The sequence below is a fragment of the Mesoplodon mirus genome, assembly GCF_964341445.2.
Source record: "Mesoplodon mirus genome assembly, chromosome: 16".
Lineage (NCBI taxonomy): Eukaryota > Metazoa > Chordata > Mammalia > Artiodactyla > Ziphiidae > Mesoplodon > Mesoplodon mirus.
In genome coordinates, this window is record NC_138992.1 from 71,336,811 (window position 1) to 71,352,511 (window position 15,701).

The 15,701-nt window shown below is 40.9% G+C and overlaps 1 protein-coding gene across 2 annotated transcripts in view; it reads left to right on the forward strand.

Moving 5' to 3' along the window:
* CA8 (carbonic anhydrase 8) overlaps nucleotides 1–15,701 on the forward strand; it is a 94,401-nt gene that overhangs the window by 43,943 nt on the left and 34,757 nt on the right. The window contains exons 4-7 of one of the 2 annotated variants that reach the window (XM_082601632.1): nucleotides 1,609–1,704; nucleotides 7,936–7,998; nucleotides 10,005–10,053; nucleotides 11,682–11,794. In XM_082601632.1, the coding sequence (XP_082457758.1) occupies nucleotides 1,609–1,704; nucleotides 7,936–7,998; nucleotides 10,005–10,053; nucleotides 11,682–11,794 (321 nt within the window). The remainder of the gene's footprint in view (nucleotides 1–1,608; nucleotides 1,705–7,935; nucleotides 7,999–10,004; nucleotides 10,054–11,681; nucleotides 11,795–15,701) is intronic. The other variant, XM_082601633.1, reaches the window with a different exon arrangement.

Consider the following 15,701-nt stretch of genomic DNA (forward strand, 5'->3'; position numbering starts at 1 on the left):
GATACTGTACTCTTTAAAATGAGATTGCCATGTACAGCACACACTTAAGGAGTGGAGACCCTCAATTTTTTAAACACAAAAACATGTGAAGTAGTTTTTGAGGAACAGGTGTGAGTGACGATGTTGCTGAATTATGGAGGAGTGGCAAAAAAAAAAAAACAACAAAAAACCCCCCCAAACATACTTTTTTTGGTTTGTTTTGTTTCAGGAAAAAAAACCCTCCATACTGTCGCTATGAGAAGCAAGAAAAATGTTGATTTGAACTTTGCAATTTGTGGAATAAAAATAGATTTCAACCTTGGGCTTTTTTTGTTGATTTAATAAGGCAATCAGTTCTTATCTGTACCACTGTACACTTATCTGTACCACTGGGGCTCCAAAGCTATTGTTGCAGCCAGAAAAGGAAAGATTACATTGGTGTGTCTTTCATTACTAACTGAAAGGTTATAGAACATCGCTTTCTTAAAGGCAGTGCCTTGACAGTTACATTTACTGGACAATCCAAGTTCATGTGGGCTTTTCATAGCCTGACCTGTCCTGGGTGACCGTTTCTATTATAGGCAGAGGACCTCGTTACTTCCCCCTAGTGGTCAGCTTTATAATCTTGAATTCTAGCTGGACAAATTCAGCAGGAGAAACTTCAAAGTTAATGGCAATCCTCATGATAATTTTCCTTAATATTTTAATATGGATGCTAAAATGACATGGTGATTGAATTTTAGTATGTCTTTTTGGATTAAAACTAATTTTTAAATGGGTCAGTGTTTTCAGGCAGCAAGTAATAGTAGCTTGATTAAAAGCTAAAGGGATGAAGATTAGTATTCTAGGCAGAAGGTTTACCTTGCTACTGTTCTACTGAGAACCTCAGCGGCCATTTGATTTTAACCAGGGAATTGAATCTGGCTTCTTGCAAGTGTTTTATCAGCATTGTAGGAGCAAGTGCACATTCTAGATAAACCTGAAGACTACAGAGCTTTATGGGGCTAGTAGTGAGAGAATCCTCTGGAGTATTGTTCGTCATTCCTTCACAGGTAAAATTTTATCCCCAGGACAGGAAATGGCTTTCGTTTAGAGCTCTACATCAGCATTCATTATTTTACCATGCTTTAAAAAGATGCAGCGCTTTTTATAGGATGCTATCTGTCTACGTATTCTTAGAGAGTGGAAAGAATTTACAGAATTGGAGACTGGTTTTGTATTATCCTTGATGGAAATACTGGGTGACACCATACTTGAGTATGTAGGTGGTAATCCTTCGAATGAGTTCTGGTGTTTGTGCCCAGACCGGAGTGCTGTTTTATTGAGAACCAGAGGGGATGGCGTCTAAGGAAAGACAGCTAAATCAGTGTGAAATCTGCGAGTCTTCTTAGATGTGCTCCTGATTAGGACAAAAGCAGAACCTGAGTGGCATTCGGCACTGCTTCTGTTCAGAAATGGGAAGGGAGGCATTCACACAGAGAACCAGTATTAAACCAGTCATCTATTTGTGATACTTGCGTTGTGTATGACACCATACAGATACGGTCAAGGAGCAGTTGATACGTCTTTGTTTTCCTGAGCGGAAGTACACTTAGTAACGAGGTTACCTGTCTGTTGTTGCTCACCCAGCTCCACCTGATACACTGGAACTCCACCTTGTTTGGCAGTATTGATGAGGCTGTGGGGAAGCCCCATGGAATCGCCATCATTGCCTTGTTTGTTCAGGTAAATGGTCTCCCGCTATGATTGCTATATTGTTCAGAGATGCTTATTTCTAATTCATTTTGCAAAAGGTTTTTTGTTCTCTCTCATTTTTACTACTTAGAGGTGACATTAAACACCTATACAGAGAGCACTGATACTTTAAAAATAGAAAACTTGATCTCTCTGGGTCAAGGATGAGCAGCCATATTCACTGGTAGAAAATGGTTCATTGGCTTATTAGAAAGTTTCTTCAGAGTGGCATTCAGGGTCTTTGGAGAAAGGAGTTAGAAAATGTGTCCTGAAGGCAGAGTTCATTTTATTATTGAAAAAGAATTTCAGAAAATATTTTTGGACCTCGCCTTCCTGCAAAATTTAAGAGAAATCAATACTATAATCATGTAGTAAATTCCTTTAGCTATTTGTTATTAATAATTTTCACTCTAAGATGATTTGAAGTGCCTTGTAGAAAACACTGATAAAATGAGAGCGGCAAAGACCTTGGTGGATATAGTCAATGTAAAGTTTAGATTTGAGCTCTTTGGTGTGTCTTTCATTACTAACTGAAAGGTTATAGAACATCGCTATATATAAAATATAAAAATATTATATAAATTTAGTGAAACGTACAGAAGCGGACCATATGCTTTCAAAGGTAAAAATTTAATTTAGTTCCTAAGGTGAATCTTTTGAACTTTGTCTTGATGTAATAAAAGATTTAGAGGTGAAGGAGACCCTGGAAATTGTAGGCTTCCCCTTCCACCTCTTATAGAAGAGAAACCAAGGGCCAAAGAGACCAAGTCATTGTTTATAGTCACACAGGGATTTGATGTCACCAGTCAGGACCAGAAACCATTGTCCACTCTGTGTGGTTCCAGGCTGCCTTTGGATAACCTAGTGGTCCTTAATAACTTAATTTTCCAAAGAGAGCTGAGGAAGGGGCCTTTTGAAACCTCTTTTTTTTGGGGTGGCATATATTTCAATAGTATTAATTCCAACAATTTCCTGTTATAAATACCTCTAAGATATTTCTTTATTGATGTTTGAAAGTAGCCTTCCAGCTTTATTTAGCCATTTAGTATTTTAAAATCCATGTTTTGTGTTTTTTTTGTTTTTGTTTTTTTTTGCGGCATGCGGGCCTCTCACTGTTGTGGCCTCTCCCGCTGCAGAGCACAGGCCCCGGACGCGCAGGCTCAGCAGCCATGGCTCACGGGCCCAGCCGCTCCGCGGCACGTGGCATCCTCCCGGACCGGGGCACGAACCTGTGTCCCCTGCATCGGCAGGCGGACTCTCAACCACTGCATCACCAGGGAAGCCCAAATCCATGTTTTTAAAGTATAACACATGTCATAGAATTTAAAACAAATCCTTACATTTTAAAATAAATCTTCTTCTCACTATTTATTTCATGCCTTTTTCACAGGCAGGGCCCTATATTCCTTCTGTTTTATATCTGCATTGTATAAGTAGAATGGAATCACAAAATGTTGATGGAAAAGTGTTTTAAATTATATTACAAATATATTTTGATAGTCTTTAGTATATTGAAAATAATAACTATTAAAGTCCATCTTTTGTAACCTGAGAAAGTTAACAGAGCATCCAGATTTGACAGCATGAGGCAGTAGAAGTAGAAGGCAATGTCTCATTATTAAAAAAAAATAAGAATAAAATAAAAATAAGAACACAAATAACCAAATAATCGTCTGTAGGAGGGGAGGGAACGTGTTAGTTTCATCTTTGGAGGCGGTACTCAATACATACTTGTGAATGGAATTCAGTATGATCACTTGATGTTTTCACTTGCTGCTTCTCAGTGTAGAACACCTGACATGCAGTAATAGCACACTAGATTGCAAGCCGAGTCTCTTGGGACCAAACATCGCCGTTCCCTGGAACCAGCTCGTTACTGGAGGCAGGCAAAGCTTGGGAGCTTGTACTCTGGCTCTAACTTTCCATGGGAGGGAAAATCCACATTATCTACATGAAAATGCCTTTCTCGGGAGAGAACAGAGTCCCAGAAACTATAGAGCAAACATTCACGGAGGAAAGAAGCGCTGATGGGAGTGTCAGCCGAGGCAGAGAGGAAAGGACCACATGCGGGGGTCTTGCGCTTAGGCCAGAGGCTGGGAGAAGCGGAGGGAGGAAGTCCAGGCGGTGAGGATAGACTTCCCTTCAGGAAGCTTGACTCAAAGACAGACGGGGTGATAACTGGTGGTGATGTGCTCAGCAAGGTTCAGATTGTTTCACACTGAGACCCGAGATGGGCCTGTGTTTTTATTCTGAGCAAAAAGGGCTAGCGCAGATGTTGTTTAAACCTACCAGCAAGAAAGGGGATAATTGATGTAGAAAAGCCTCAGAGGAGGTGGAAAGGCATGGGATGAGAGCTTAGGCATGGGATGGACTGACCCTGGACAGGACGGGTCCCACCCCTTCTCCGAAATAGAGGGCCAGGAGGAAAGGGTGGGCACAAATGGCCCACATGTTTAGGTGAAAAAAGCCAGGAATTTAGGGGGAGTTTATGCCTGATGACTTGTATTATCTCTGAGACATGCAAAGCAAAATTATTTATAGAGCAAAGGAAATATGGGTGTGGGATTGGGTTTTGAGATAGCGCAGGAGAGGAAGGACAATAGACTTGACGGTCCTCGTGGGAGACCCACTTGAGATTGGACATAACAGGTGGTACAGGACAACGGATCGTGGGCTGTTCTCCATCCAGGGAGAGGAGTGGAGAATTCTAGCAATTTTCTTTTTTTCTGGCCGTGCCCCGCGGCATGTGGGATCTTAGTTCCCCGAGCAGGGATCGAACCCATGCCCCCTGCAGTGGAAGCACGGAGTCTTAACCACTGGACCACCAGGAAAGTCCCTCTAACAAATTAATTGTTGTATTGATCCGTTACAGAGCATAAGGTTTAGGAGGACAAAGGGATTAGAGAACGGGGAATGGTTGAAGAGATGTCATTGAGCATAGGCAGGAAGGGAAAGAGATGAAGCCAGGAGGGACCTGTGGGGCGTAATGCCTTGTGATCAGTGAATAGGAAGAGAGAGAAAAGAAGAGAGAGCTGGACGGATGGGCACTTACGGTCAGAGGCAATGGTCTTTGTTTGGAGTTGCAGTTTTCAGAGTGAAGACAAATCCAGGGTGTGTTCTCAGGATTGGTTTGCTGAGAAGGGAGAGAGCTGATGGGCATGGACTGAGGGGTAAAGAGACAGGCCAGGGAGGGCACAGGTCGCGCACAGGGATGCTGAGGTCCTCCGGAGTGACGGCAGGAGGGGATGAGCACTGGGAACGACCGGTGGGTCAGTACGTGACAAGTAGAGCAGGATAGCATCGGAGGAGGGCAGTCCGCTCAGAGGAGGAGGATGGCTTTGGGCTTATGGGGTCGAAGACCCATCTGAAAGTGACAGCTGGCCACAGCTCTCACTCCTGTCTTGAGGGAGACTGCGCGGTGTCCACGCCAAAGTCTTGGGAGGGTGGTGGCCTTGAGCAGACCCGAGGGGTTCACAGAGACCCCCTGGAGGAGGTGGTGGGAGAGCTTGTCAAAGCTGTGGAGTCGTCCAGTTTCAGAGGCTGCGGTGGAAAATGAGGGGGGATTAGCGTTAGAAGCGGAAAAGCACAGGGCTGTGCAGGGCTGAGGTTGTCGAGAGGAAACTCACCAGAGGGCTGGCATTTGGGGCGGCGGTGAAAGACGGCCAAGGTGAGGGTCAGGAGTTACTGGGTTCCTGGCAGACTCTTGGTCCCATGTTGCATTGTCACCTGGACTGCTGTAGGATTTTAGGGGCTGAGGTGTGCAGGGGATCCATCTATATTTTCTTTTTGGTGGCTGTAACCCCTTCAGAGAAGACTTTGACAAAGAAGGAAAGAGATCGAGCAATAGCTGAAGTTGGTTGCAAAATACAAAGTTTTGCCCATAAGGTAAAGAACCTTTATAGACAGAAGGAGTCAATAAGAGTTATTAAGTGCTACTTTATGTAAGAACTGTATTCGATGCTGTGTAGTATTCTGATTAAGAGTAGTCTGGGTGATAGTCACTGAATTACAATTCCCCGGCCCTGTTCTAAGGTTTTTTTTTTTAATTTAATATTTATTTATTGATTGATTGATTTGACTACATTGGGTCTTAGTTGTGGCACGTGGGAATTTTAGTTGCGGCATATGGACTCTTGGTGGCGGCCCGTGGGATCTAGTTCCCTGACCAGGGATTGAACCCGGGCCCGGCCCCCTGCATTGGGAGTGCAGAGTCTTAGCCACTGGACCACCAGGGAAGTCCCTGTTCTAAGGTTTTTGTTTGATTGAGTCTTATCTTCAATCCCATCACTTTTGTCGGCCTCACTGTATAGAGGAGGAAGTTGAAGGACACAGAGGTTAGGTAAACTTGCTCAAGACTAAAAAGGGAGTCAGGCTCAGAGCCCAGCATCCAACGCAAGTGACCTTGCTCCTGGACCACTACATTGTGTGGCCTTACAACGTTCAGATGTGGACTCTTCAAAGAGTTAAGCTCTGACAAGAGATGCACGAAGTAAAGACAGAGCAGACCTGTGGGTGTAATCATCCTAATGCTACATTGTGGTTAAACCAGTACAACAGAGGGGTCTGTTTCCCCTGAAGATGGGGTGAAGACGTCTGCCTACAGGTCCAGGCTTTTGCATCCAGGAGTAAATTTTCCTAAGATATATATGTGTGTGTGTGTGTGTGTATATGTGTGTGTGTATATGTGTATATATATATATATATATATATATACACATATGCACATATAATATATATATATACATTTTTTTAACTTAAGAGAATTCATTTTCTGTTTTTAGTGCCTATCTCAGGAATTGCAAACACTTGGAAAATGATGTCCCAATTATTTTGAACTGATTGGCCTATCTTAGGTTATGTAAGTTTCTTGTCTCACCTCTTTCCTCTGATGCCCTTTCACCTAGCCTGTTTCCCAGTTGGATCACATGGAGAGAAACAGGGAATATAAACATGGTGACAGCTCTTCTAGCTCCTTGTAGGTCATTCTCCAAAATTTTTTTTTTAACATCTTTATTGGAGTATAATTGCTTTACAATGGTGTGTTAGTTTCTGCTTTATAACAAAGTGAATCAGTTATACATACACATATGTTCCCATATCTCTTCCCTCTTGTGTCTCCCTCCCTCCCACCCTCCCTATCCCACCCCTCTAGGTGGACACAAAGCACCGAGCTGATCTCCCTGTGCCATGCGGCTGCTTCCCACTAGCTATCTATTTTACGTTTGGTAGTGTATATATGTCCAAAATTTATGTGGAAGAGAAAAAGCGAACCATAACAAGGATTGTTTGTCTGAGGTTATAAATTGTCTCTGCTGTCACTGCCCTCCATTATCATGGACTGTTGAAACTTGGCTGAAAAATGGAAATCAGATTGCACTTACAATTTTTAAAGTTAGAGTCAAGAATAGTTAACATCTTATTCTTTTTAAAGTCTCAAATTCTTTGGAACATTTTATACACTGAAAAAATGTAATGATACATAATGCTTTAAAAGAGAAAGCTACTGGGAATTCCATGGTGGTCCAATGGTTAGGACTCAGAGCTTTCACTGACATGGCCTGAGTTCAGTCCCTGGTCAGAGAACTAAGACTGCGCAAGCCACTCAACGGGGCCCGGAAAAAAAACATAGAAAGCTATGAACAGCATATTATTATTTATTTAAGAATAAAAAGGGGATTATAGAACTATGTCCTGTGGTAATCAAAAATGTTGTCCTGATTTCAGTGACAGGACAATGATTACGTATGAAATCATGTACTCATTTTTCTGAGTTAATAAAATTTTTTCAACACGGATAAAATCTTTATAGTAATGACCTAGAAATGCCCAGGGTGAAAATGGAAGGCTTTGGGCATGTGATGAATAATTTTAATTCAGAAATATCCTTGAAATTTCTATATTGCAGTATTATTACTTTATATATATATATATATATATATATATATATATATATGGCACAGTGGGTAAACCTGTACTTAGCAAGGTGAATTTAGAATGGATTCTTGGAAATGTCTAGGAACATATCTAATACTTTCTTGTACTGGCTTCTGTTACACCTTTAATTGCCTTCAGTAGATGTTGACCTGGCTATTATTAAAAAGGTCACTTGTTCCCCGGGAAGGACATTCAGGTGAACTTGAACTTCACTTCTGTTGGTTATCTTAAGTAGAAACTACATATTTAAAAGCTTTATGGTTATGGTTTATGCTTTACACATTGCAGATCGGAAAAGAACACGTAGGCCTGAAGGCTGTAACGGAAATCCTCCAGGATATTCAGTATAAGGTAAGTCATTCTTTAAAAGAAAATAAAACTACTGGCTGTGTCAGAGGCTTCCAAGCCCACCTTCAGGCTGGGACATTCCCTAAAAGGACTCACAGCCAAGTTCTTATCCTCCTGGTTGTGGTTTCTTCCAGCGGAAGGCTACAGCCCCAGAGAAGTGAGCCACAAGCTTCCAGACAGCCCCGCCCCATGGAGTCGCACAGGGACACACCTGATTCTCCTAGCGGTGATGTCACAACAGGTGTGAAGCATTGCCAACCAGGGAAGCTTTCCTGGGCCTTGGTGTCCAGGGATTTTATTGGGGGTCAGTCATGCCAGCCGGCAATGCCTGAGGGACTGACCTCAGCTACTCTGACTCTAGCCCTCCCCCACCCTGAGCAAAACCGGGCTTTCACCATAAATCACAGTGTTGGGATATACTTATCTGGTCCAACTGGTGCAGCCTGACCCAAGGCCTCAGGCACACAGAGCCACTCTTCTCAGGCAGCATATTCCAAGGGCTCAGAGATGATCTCCCAGGAGCCAGCCAGGGGCCAGTCTTGAAGACAGGTCTTTTAAATTTTTTTTGGATTGTGTAGGATTCGAGCAACCCAGGCCAGCTGAGTTACCCCTTTCTGCCCGCTGGTTAAAGGAAGGTAGTGTAAATGAAACAAATAAAAGTTGTGGCAACCACACTTCAAAGTATTTAAGTAAAAAGGCAAAAAGAGACAAGTACATATAAGCCATAAGATGATATATCCCATAGAAGGTGATTTAGGTTGATTTGAGCCTGTAGCGATTCGGCCTAGCATTACCGGGAAGCCCAGTTCTCTTATAAACAGTACCTTCTATGCTCACTTTGAGTCAGTAGAATCTGAGTGGCCTTGTGGGGGAGAAGTTCAGTCCCATGTGGGTGCTGGAGATACTGCACAGGGGTCCAAAGACCCAAGGCCAACCCTAAAATCTGTCTGGAAACAAAGTCTCGCTAGCTCTAGACTCACTAGCTCAAGCCCAGAGCATCTGGAACCAGGCAAGAACCTCTACAGAAGGTCTCCTGAGCGCAGGCTCAGAGTGAATCCAGCTGCCAAGGGAAAGCACAGAGTGGTCACAGAAGCTGATGAAAAGAGGACAAGGACACATTTTCATTGGCATTTGTTGAATAGAAATGGGTTGAGAAATTTTCCTTTATTGCTTCAACTAATGTGACATCAGTCGTTATGGAATACAGGAGATTGGTGGGAGGTAAGTAAGCTGGATTCTTTAATGTGTCCAGCAGTCCCCAGAAGTAAGGAAGAGACCAAGAGGTCATGCTCTAACATTCCCTGTTAATGTCTGCATTAGTGGAGTAATCTTATAAGAGACATCCAACTGGCGCAACAGGTGTGTCTGTCTAAGGACCGACATTTTAAATGGGGCTATTTAAAATAGTGATTAAAAATGTGAATTGGTGATGGTACAAAGAGTTTATCGAAATTTAAATCTAGTTTTGATAAACGTGTATTGAAATTTAATATTTTCATCTGAGTGTCAGTTCTGCCTCTCTGGAGGAGGAGAGCATCCAGAATAGGTCCTAGAGCTGAGCTACCAAATCCAAAGGGGGCAAAACGAGAATTTGGAGGCAGCCCGTCCTGCCAAGAAGGTTAGGAATTGAGATCATAGTACCAGGAAGAAAGTCATTTCTAAAGAATTCCCTGAGCCAAGGCCTAAGTCTCTGGTCTGGATGTGCCAGGAGCCAGAAAGGTAGCTGACATGGGGCAGATGGACACTGGACGATTTTAAGTTTCATACCTGGAATTATAGGGAAAATTGAGCTGCAGCAGCAGAGAAAATAGCTACAGACTCAGAGCCGGAGTATCTTGTTGGAATCAACCCCTGTCGCTCCAATGAGAAGACAGATTGACACAAATCTGTGGGGTCTGATAATGCCATTCAGAAAAGACTTCAACTTGGATTTTTAGTGCTAATAAATGTTCTTATTCTAAAATTTAGAAATTTTATGTTAACATGGGGTACATTGTTTTCTGTTTCAGGGGAAGTCCAAAACAATACCTTGCTTTAATCCTAACACTTTATTACCAGGTAAGCATTCATCTGCATAAGATGAATTTTAACTGTGGATATGACTGCATTGTTTTCCTCAGAACATACACAACTATATCTTATTAGTTAATAAAGTTTCTTTACAATTTATATTCTCTGTAGTTGATACCCGTTTCAGATTGCTCTAAACCTAGGAGTAAACCTTTTGAAATAAACACTTTACCACTAGTTCCATTAATCCATGAAGAGGTTTTTTTTTTGGATTTTCATTCATACAAATTGCTACCTCTGTGTAAAGCACGACTGTAATAACATAACCTTGATATACATGTAAGATTGGTCAGTGCAGTTCTTATTAATCTCTGGTGTGAAATAAACTTTATATCTAATTTTAAAAGATAACCTCTTTGCAATGATATTATTATTTAGCTATTATTTCTAAATATCTAGGTATGCCTGAACAGGTAAGAATTGTATATAAAATACTCAAAATATCATTTGTAGATAAAGGTTGTTTTGTACAAAATTTTGGTCTTCACATTTCTCTGCCTAAATTATGTGAATTTTTTTGGTATTCCAAACAAAACCAAATGCATTGTATCTTCTAATTTCTACGTTTAATTGCACTGCTACAAACCAGTTTTTTCCATATGTTGAATACTCACCCATCACATTTAATCACAAATTCTTCTAATGTAGGCTACAAGATTTTATAAGAATGATTTTTTTTATTCTATCATAATATGATTTCAGTATTTTGCTATTGAAGAAGCAATATAGAGGTAGCTAGAACAGCATGGTTAAATGCACAGACTGTTTTCTTGTCTCTCATTTTTATTAAAAAAAAATCAGATATATGATTTAACATTCTTAAAAGAATCAAAAGCTCTAAATAATCACACCTGGGAACAACTTAAGCAGTCTCTCCCTTTAAATCCCAATAGCTACAAATTGTTGACCTTTTTTTTTGTATTTTACAAAAATGTATTTTAACTGAATTTTTAAAAAGATAATTTAAACACACAGACTTTGAAACCAGACTGCTTTCGTTCTCATCCTGGCTCTGGCAGTTGTTAGCCCAGTGACTGTGGGCATATTACATACCCTCTGTGATTCAGTTTCCCCATCTGCAACGTGTGGGTAATAATGGGACCTATCTCACTGGTTTGTTGTAAGAGTTAAATAAGTTAATGTAAAATGCTTAGAAGAGCACTTCACATGTAGTAAACATTCAATAGATATTGGGTATAATCAGTCAGGTAAATCATCCAATAAAGTAAAAAGAAAAAAAAATGGATACACTTCTCCTCAAGTGAGTAAACTTGATATATAGTATATAGATAGTATATATATCAAGTATGTATATATATAATATAGTATATCAAGTTTATATACATCCAGTTCATATAGCCATATTTAAATATGTATAGTAACCCATTGAGAGAAACTGCTATAAATAATAGAAAGAGGATTCATCATGTTTTTTATTGATTGTTTTCTCCATGATGATTAGATTAAAAACACAGACGTGAGGCTCTAGTTTAAAAATGACATCAGTCTGAGAAGTGTTATTTGGACAGTTTGTAATTTTGAAAATTATTGTTGGAATCTTCCAAATTATTTTTCATTAACTTGCCTTTCTGTGACATGTCCACGTGATGGCACAGACCCTCTGCTGCGCGATTACTGGGTCTACGAAGGCTCTCTCACTATTCCGCCCTGCAGTGAAGGCGTTACCTGGATATTATTCCGATACCCTCTAACAATATCCCAGCTACAGGTGAGTGCAGTGCTTTTAAATCTTCCAGAATGAAGTTCTGAGTTAAAGGTTAAATGTTGTCTCTACAAAAGGGAAACATGTCTGTTTTACGTTTTGGCTCCCTTTGGATCAGTTAGATCAGTCACATCTTTTCAGATAAAGTTAAATGTCTTGAACCAGTGAAAGCAATGGAAAGGTCAAGGATGAAGAAAACCCAGCTGTCTTTTATGATCTGTATTTTAAAAGTCAGTTTTTATAGAGTAAATAGAAGTCAGTGAAATAGCCAAACTTTTGATTATTATAGTTATTCCTTCAAGTGGGTTTTCCCAGGCATTGGAGAGAAAAAAGGTCTTGGAAGTAAAGTGAGAATGCCAGTTATTTCTGTAAGTCACATGCAGGCTTTGTAATAGCTCTTTCTTGGCTTGCACAGGAAAATCCTGTATGCAGAGGGTGAGGGCGCTAAAAAGAACGCCCCGGAAAGTTCTGGATTGTTCTCTAGCCTCATTTTTGTTCGCCTGCCCCCCACCTTGGGTACAGCATAGGTGCTCTAAATGCTAATGCACAATGTGTGTGGCTCCAAGGTGAGCTGTCACTAGGATGTTAGCTGGCAGAGCAGGAGGCAACATCACTACAAGGTGTTTAAACAATGGTTTTGATATTATTACAAAAAAAGCTTTAAATGTCTCCTATCTGTCTAAGGATGTGTTCTGGAAGGCTATACTTGTTCTTCATGATTAGTCTCAAAAGACTTGGGCCGTCCTCTCAATAAACCAAGATTCCTTTAGAAACTTTTTACAAACTTTTATTATATCCCGTATCATTTTATAAGAAGTTCAAGTTGACTCACTACTCAGGAAAGCCTTCTTTTGTTTGTCCTTAAATCTTTAAAATCCTTCTTTCAACCTTTAACAATTTCTGATTTCTCTTTTTTTCTAAGGATTAATTTAAAAAGTGCCTTATTCAGCATCTTCATTGTTTCATTATTTTAGAAACTTTGATCACACCACCTTTGGGCCTTTGTATTTTTAATATGACAAACCCCAATTCCTTTATTTATTCATTCATCTGTTTTTTTCTTACAAGAGACTGTTCCTGACTGCCAACCAGGTACAGAGGATGCAGAGATTCAGACACAGTGTTTACTCTGAAAAAGTTCACCATGGAGTTGTGGAGGCAGATGATTATTAGACAGCTATGTTGTGTCATAAGTAAGGTGCTCTGGAAACACATAGGACAGAAACCCAACCCGGACTGGGAGGTCCAGGGAATAACTCCTGAAAAATATTAGGAGTTAGTCTAGCAAAGGAGAGGGAAGAAATTAGGAGTTTGAGTCTAATGTTAAGAGTAGAGGTTTGGACTAATGACATATAGATTTGGAATTTAATAGCAAAGGTGGTAACTGCTGTAACAGATATAACTCAAAACTTCAGTGACTTATCACAGTAAGAATTTATTTTTTACACACGTAAAATGTGTTTTTACATTTTACAAATCCAACAAATGTGTTTTTGATTCACAGTGAAGGCTTTTCTTTGTGCATTCAGGGAACCGGGTTGAAAGACACTCTGCCATCTTTAATACCTCACTTCTAGGTCCTTAGGTGTGGTCATGTAGCCAGCAGGAAGGTAAAGAGCGTGGAGGCTCTCAATGGAGGATTGCTTTTAAAGGACCAGACCTAGAAATGGCGAACACCATTTATGCTTACATTCTGTTGGCTGGAACTCAACCACATGGACATACCTGATTGCAGGGGAGGCTGAGAAGTGAATTCTAGCTTCACGTCCAAGAAGAAGAAATGGATTTGATGATCAGATTAGCTCAAGTTGAGGAAGAGACAAGATAGCCCAGCTGAGTGCAAAACCCCAGTGTAGGTAGAGGAGATGGCACCACATAGGGAACTACGGACTTGCCCAAGGGCCTTGGGAACAGCCAGCAGGGCGTGAGTCCAGGACAGGAGAGAGTATCTGCAAGATGCGGAGAAGAAAGGTTCATAGTGACAAATGCTACAGAGAATTTAAATAGGATGCATGCTGCCCACCCAGGTAGAAAATAACTACACTGTATAAACACGTGCCCAGATGCCACTGCTGGGTTCTCACCCTTGACTCCTGTTTCTTGGTCTTGTGTGTTCACTGGTGGATCCTGGTATTGACACTTCTCTGTTGCTGAGCTTTGGCTTCTCTTCTCCAGTATTATTCCTCCACCATCCCTTCCGTTATGCTCACTCAGTGTTCCAGGTCAACACCCCAGCCCATCCAACCAGTTTGCCTTGAGCCTCTACCATGGAGAAAGCCTTCATTTCTTTTCAGAGTTGCCATCATGCAAACAAGATTCATGAACAAGGACCATCATTGCCAATTAACTGAATTGTTAACGGAAGTGAGATGTTTCCATGGAGTGTTGAGCTGAAAGGAGAAGGGGACCAAGGGTAAAAGTTTTAACCGGCATTAGTCACAAGGAGGGGAGACTGGCAGAAGTAGTAGAAGCAGCTCGGGGTCTACAGTCACATTTGTTCAGCAGTTTAAAGGTAATTTTCTAAAAATAGGTCAAATCTTTTAGTGAAAAATAAAATTTTCCTCTATAACCACAATAAATGTCTATTTATTGCAAGTCAGTTCGAATTAACCTTGCTGAGCCACAGAAAAGAAAATTCTCAGTTCCACTTAGAATTCCATTAAGGATCCCTTGCTAGCACGGTGTGGGGAATGTTAACGGACAGTCTGTAAATGTGAACGCGGATGTTTTACTTCCACGTCAACCGGTATGCTATGCGAAAATCCAGAGACAAATCATCATGCCTTCCAGTCTCTCTGTCTTCAAAGGGAGCCTTGCTTTGTATTGTCCCTTTGAGTAAGGCCAGTGACAAAGTCTAGCCCTAACTCACTAAGTGATGCTCCTCAATTATTGGGAAATAAGCTGTATCTTCCTCAAAGGGAGCCAGAGCCAAAGGAATGTACATTGGAAGGAATAATCCCAACTGCTCTTGGAAATAGATGACTTTCCAGTTAGCTGTGGCTTTTCAAGAAAAAAGATGTAGGTTCTGTTAGCACAGAGCTCCATTATAGCATCTGTTCAGAGGGCAGGAATGTTGAAATGGACACACACACACACACACTCGCGTGTAAATTAAAATGGAATTTAGAGTGATTTAGGAAAAAATTATAATTTTAGGAGAATATAAATCAGTCTGTCCTTGGCTTGAATGTTTCACTGTTGCTGCTCATATAATTTCATAGAAAGCAGAGCCCCAAATAGAGAAGGTCCAGAGAGGTCAGTACAAACAAGAAGAACCCAAGAGAGAGGATGTGATTCTAGAATCAAAACCAAGAAACATTGAGAAGCCTCACCCTATGTGCTTAAAGAGGAGCAGAGAGATATAGAGACGGAGGCAGAAAGAGAGAGACAGAGGATTGATACAGAAAATAACAAAAGAAATAGCAAATGGCAGGTGGAGTGGCCACTAAGTTGATTATATCGAGAAATAGAAAACTTTGTATTGAAAAAATAATGTGTCCTCTTATAGGCGTAACATGTAATTAAGCAGCTGGATATTATTGTAGAAACAATTGTATCTTGAAATGCGTCATCTGTCACAGGATAATAGTGTCTGCACTTGCAACGTAATTAAGGGAGAAGCTCTAGATCACAATGCTTTCCTAGGAAATGCACAGCTGCTGGAGGTGGGGGTGGCGGGGAGAAGGAGTTAGCGGCTGAAGTGTGGTGTTGACAGCTAAGCCTGTCGTGGACCATTTGCATCTTCCTGGGCACTAAGAATTCTAGCATCTGGGACTGGAAGCTCCTGATTGGTTGACTTTTTCATGTTATTCCTGGTTAGCACACCCTATGCTAGGGGAAGAAACCCACACAATTGGATGGATTTGGATGAGTGTAATTTAAAACATTTAAAAAAGTGATCTGTAACCATTAA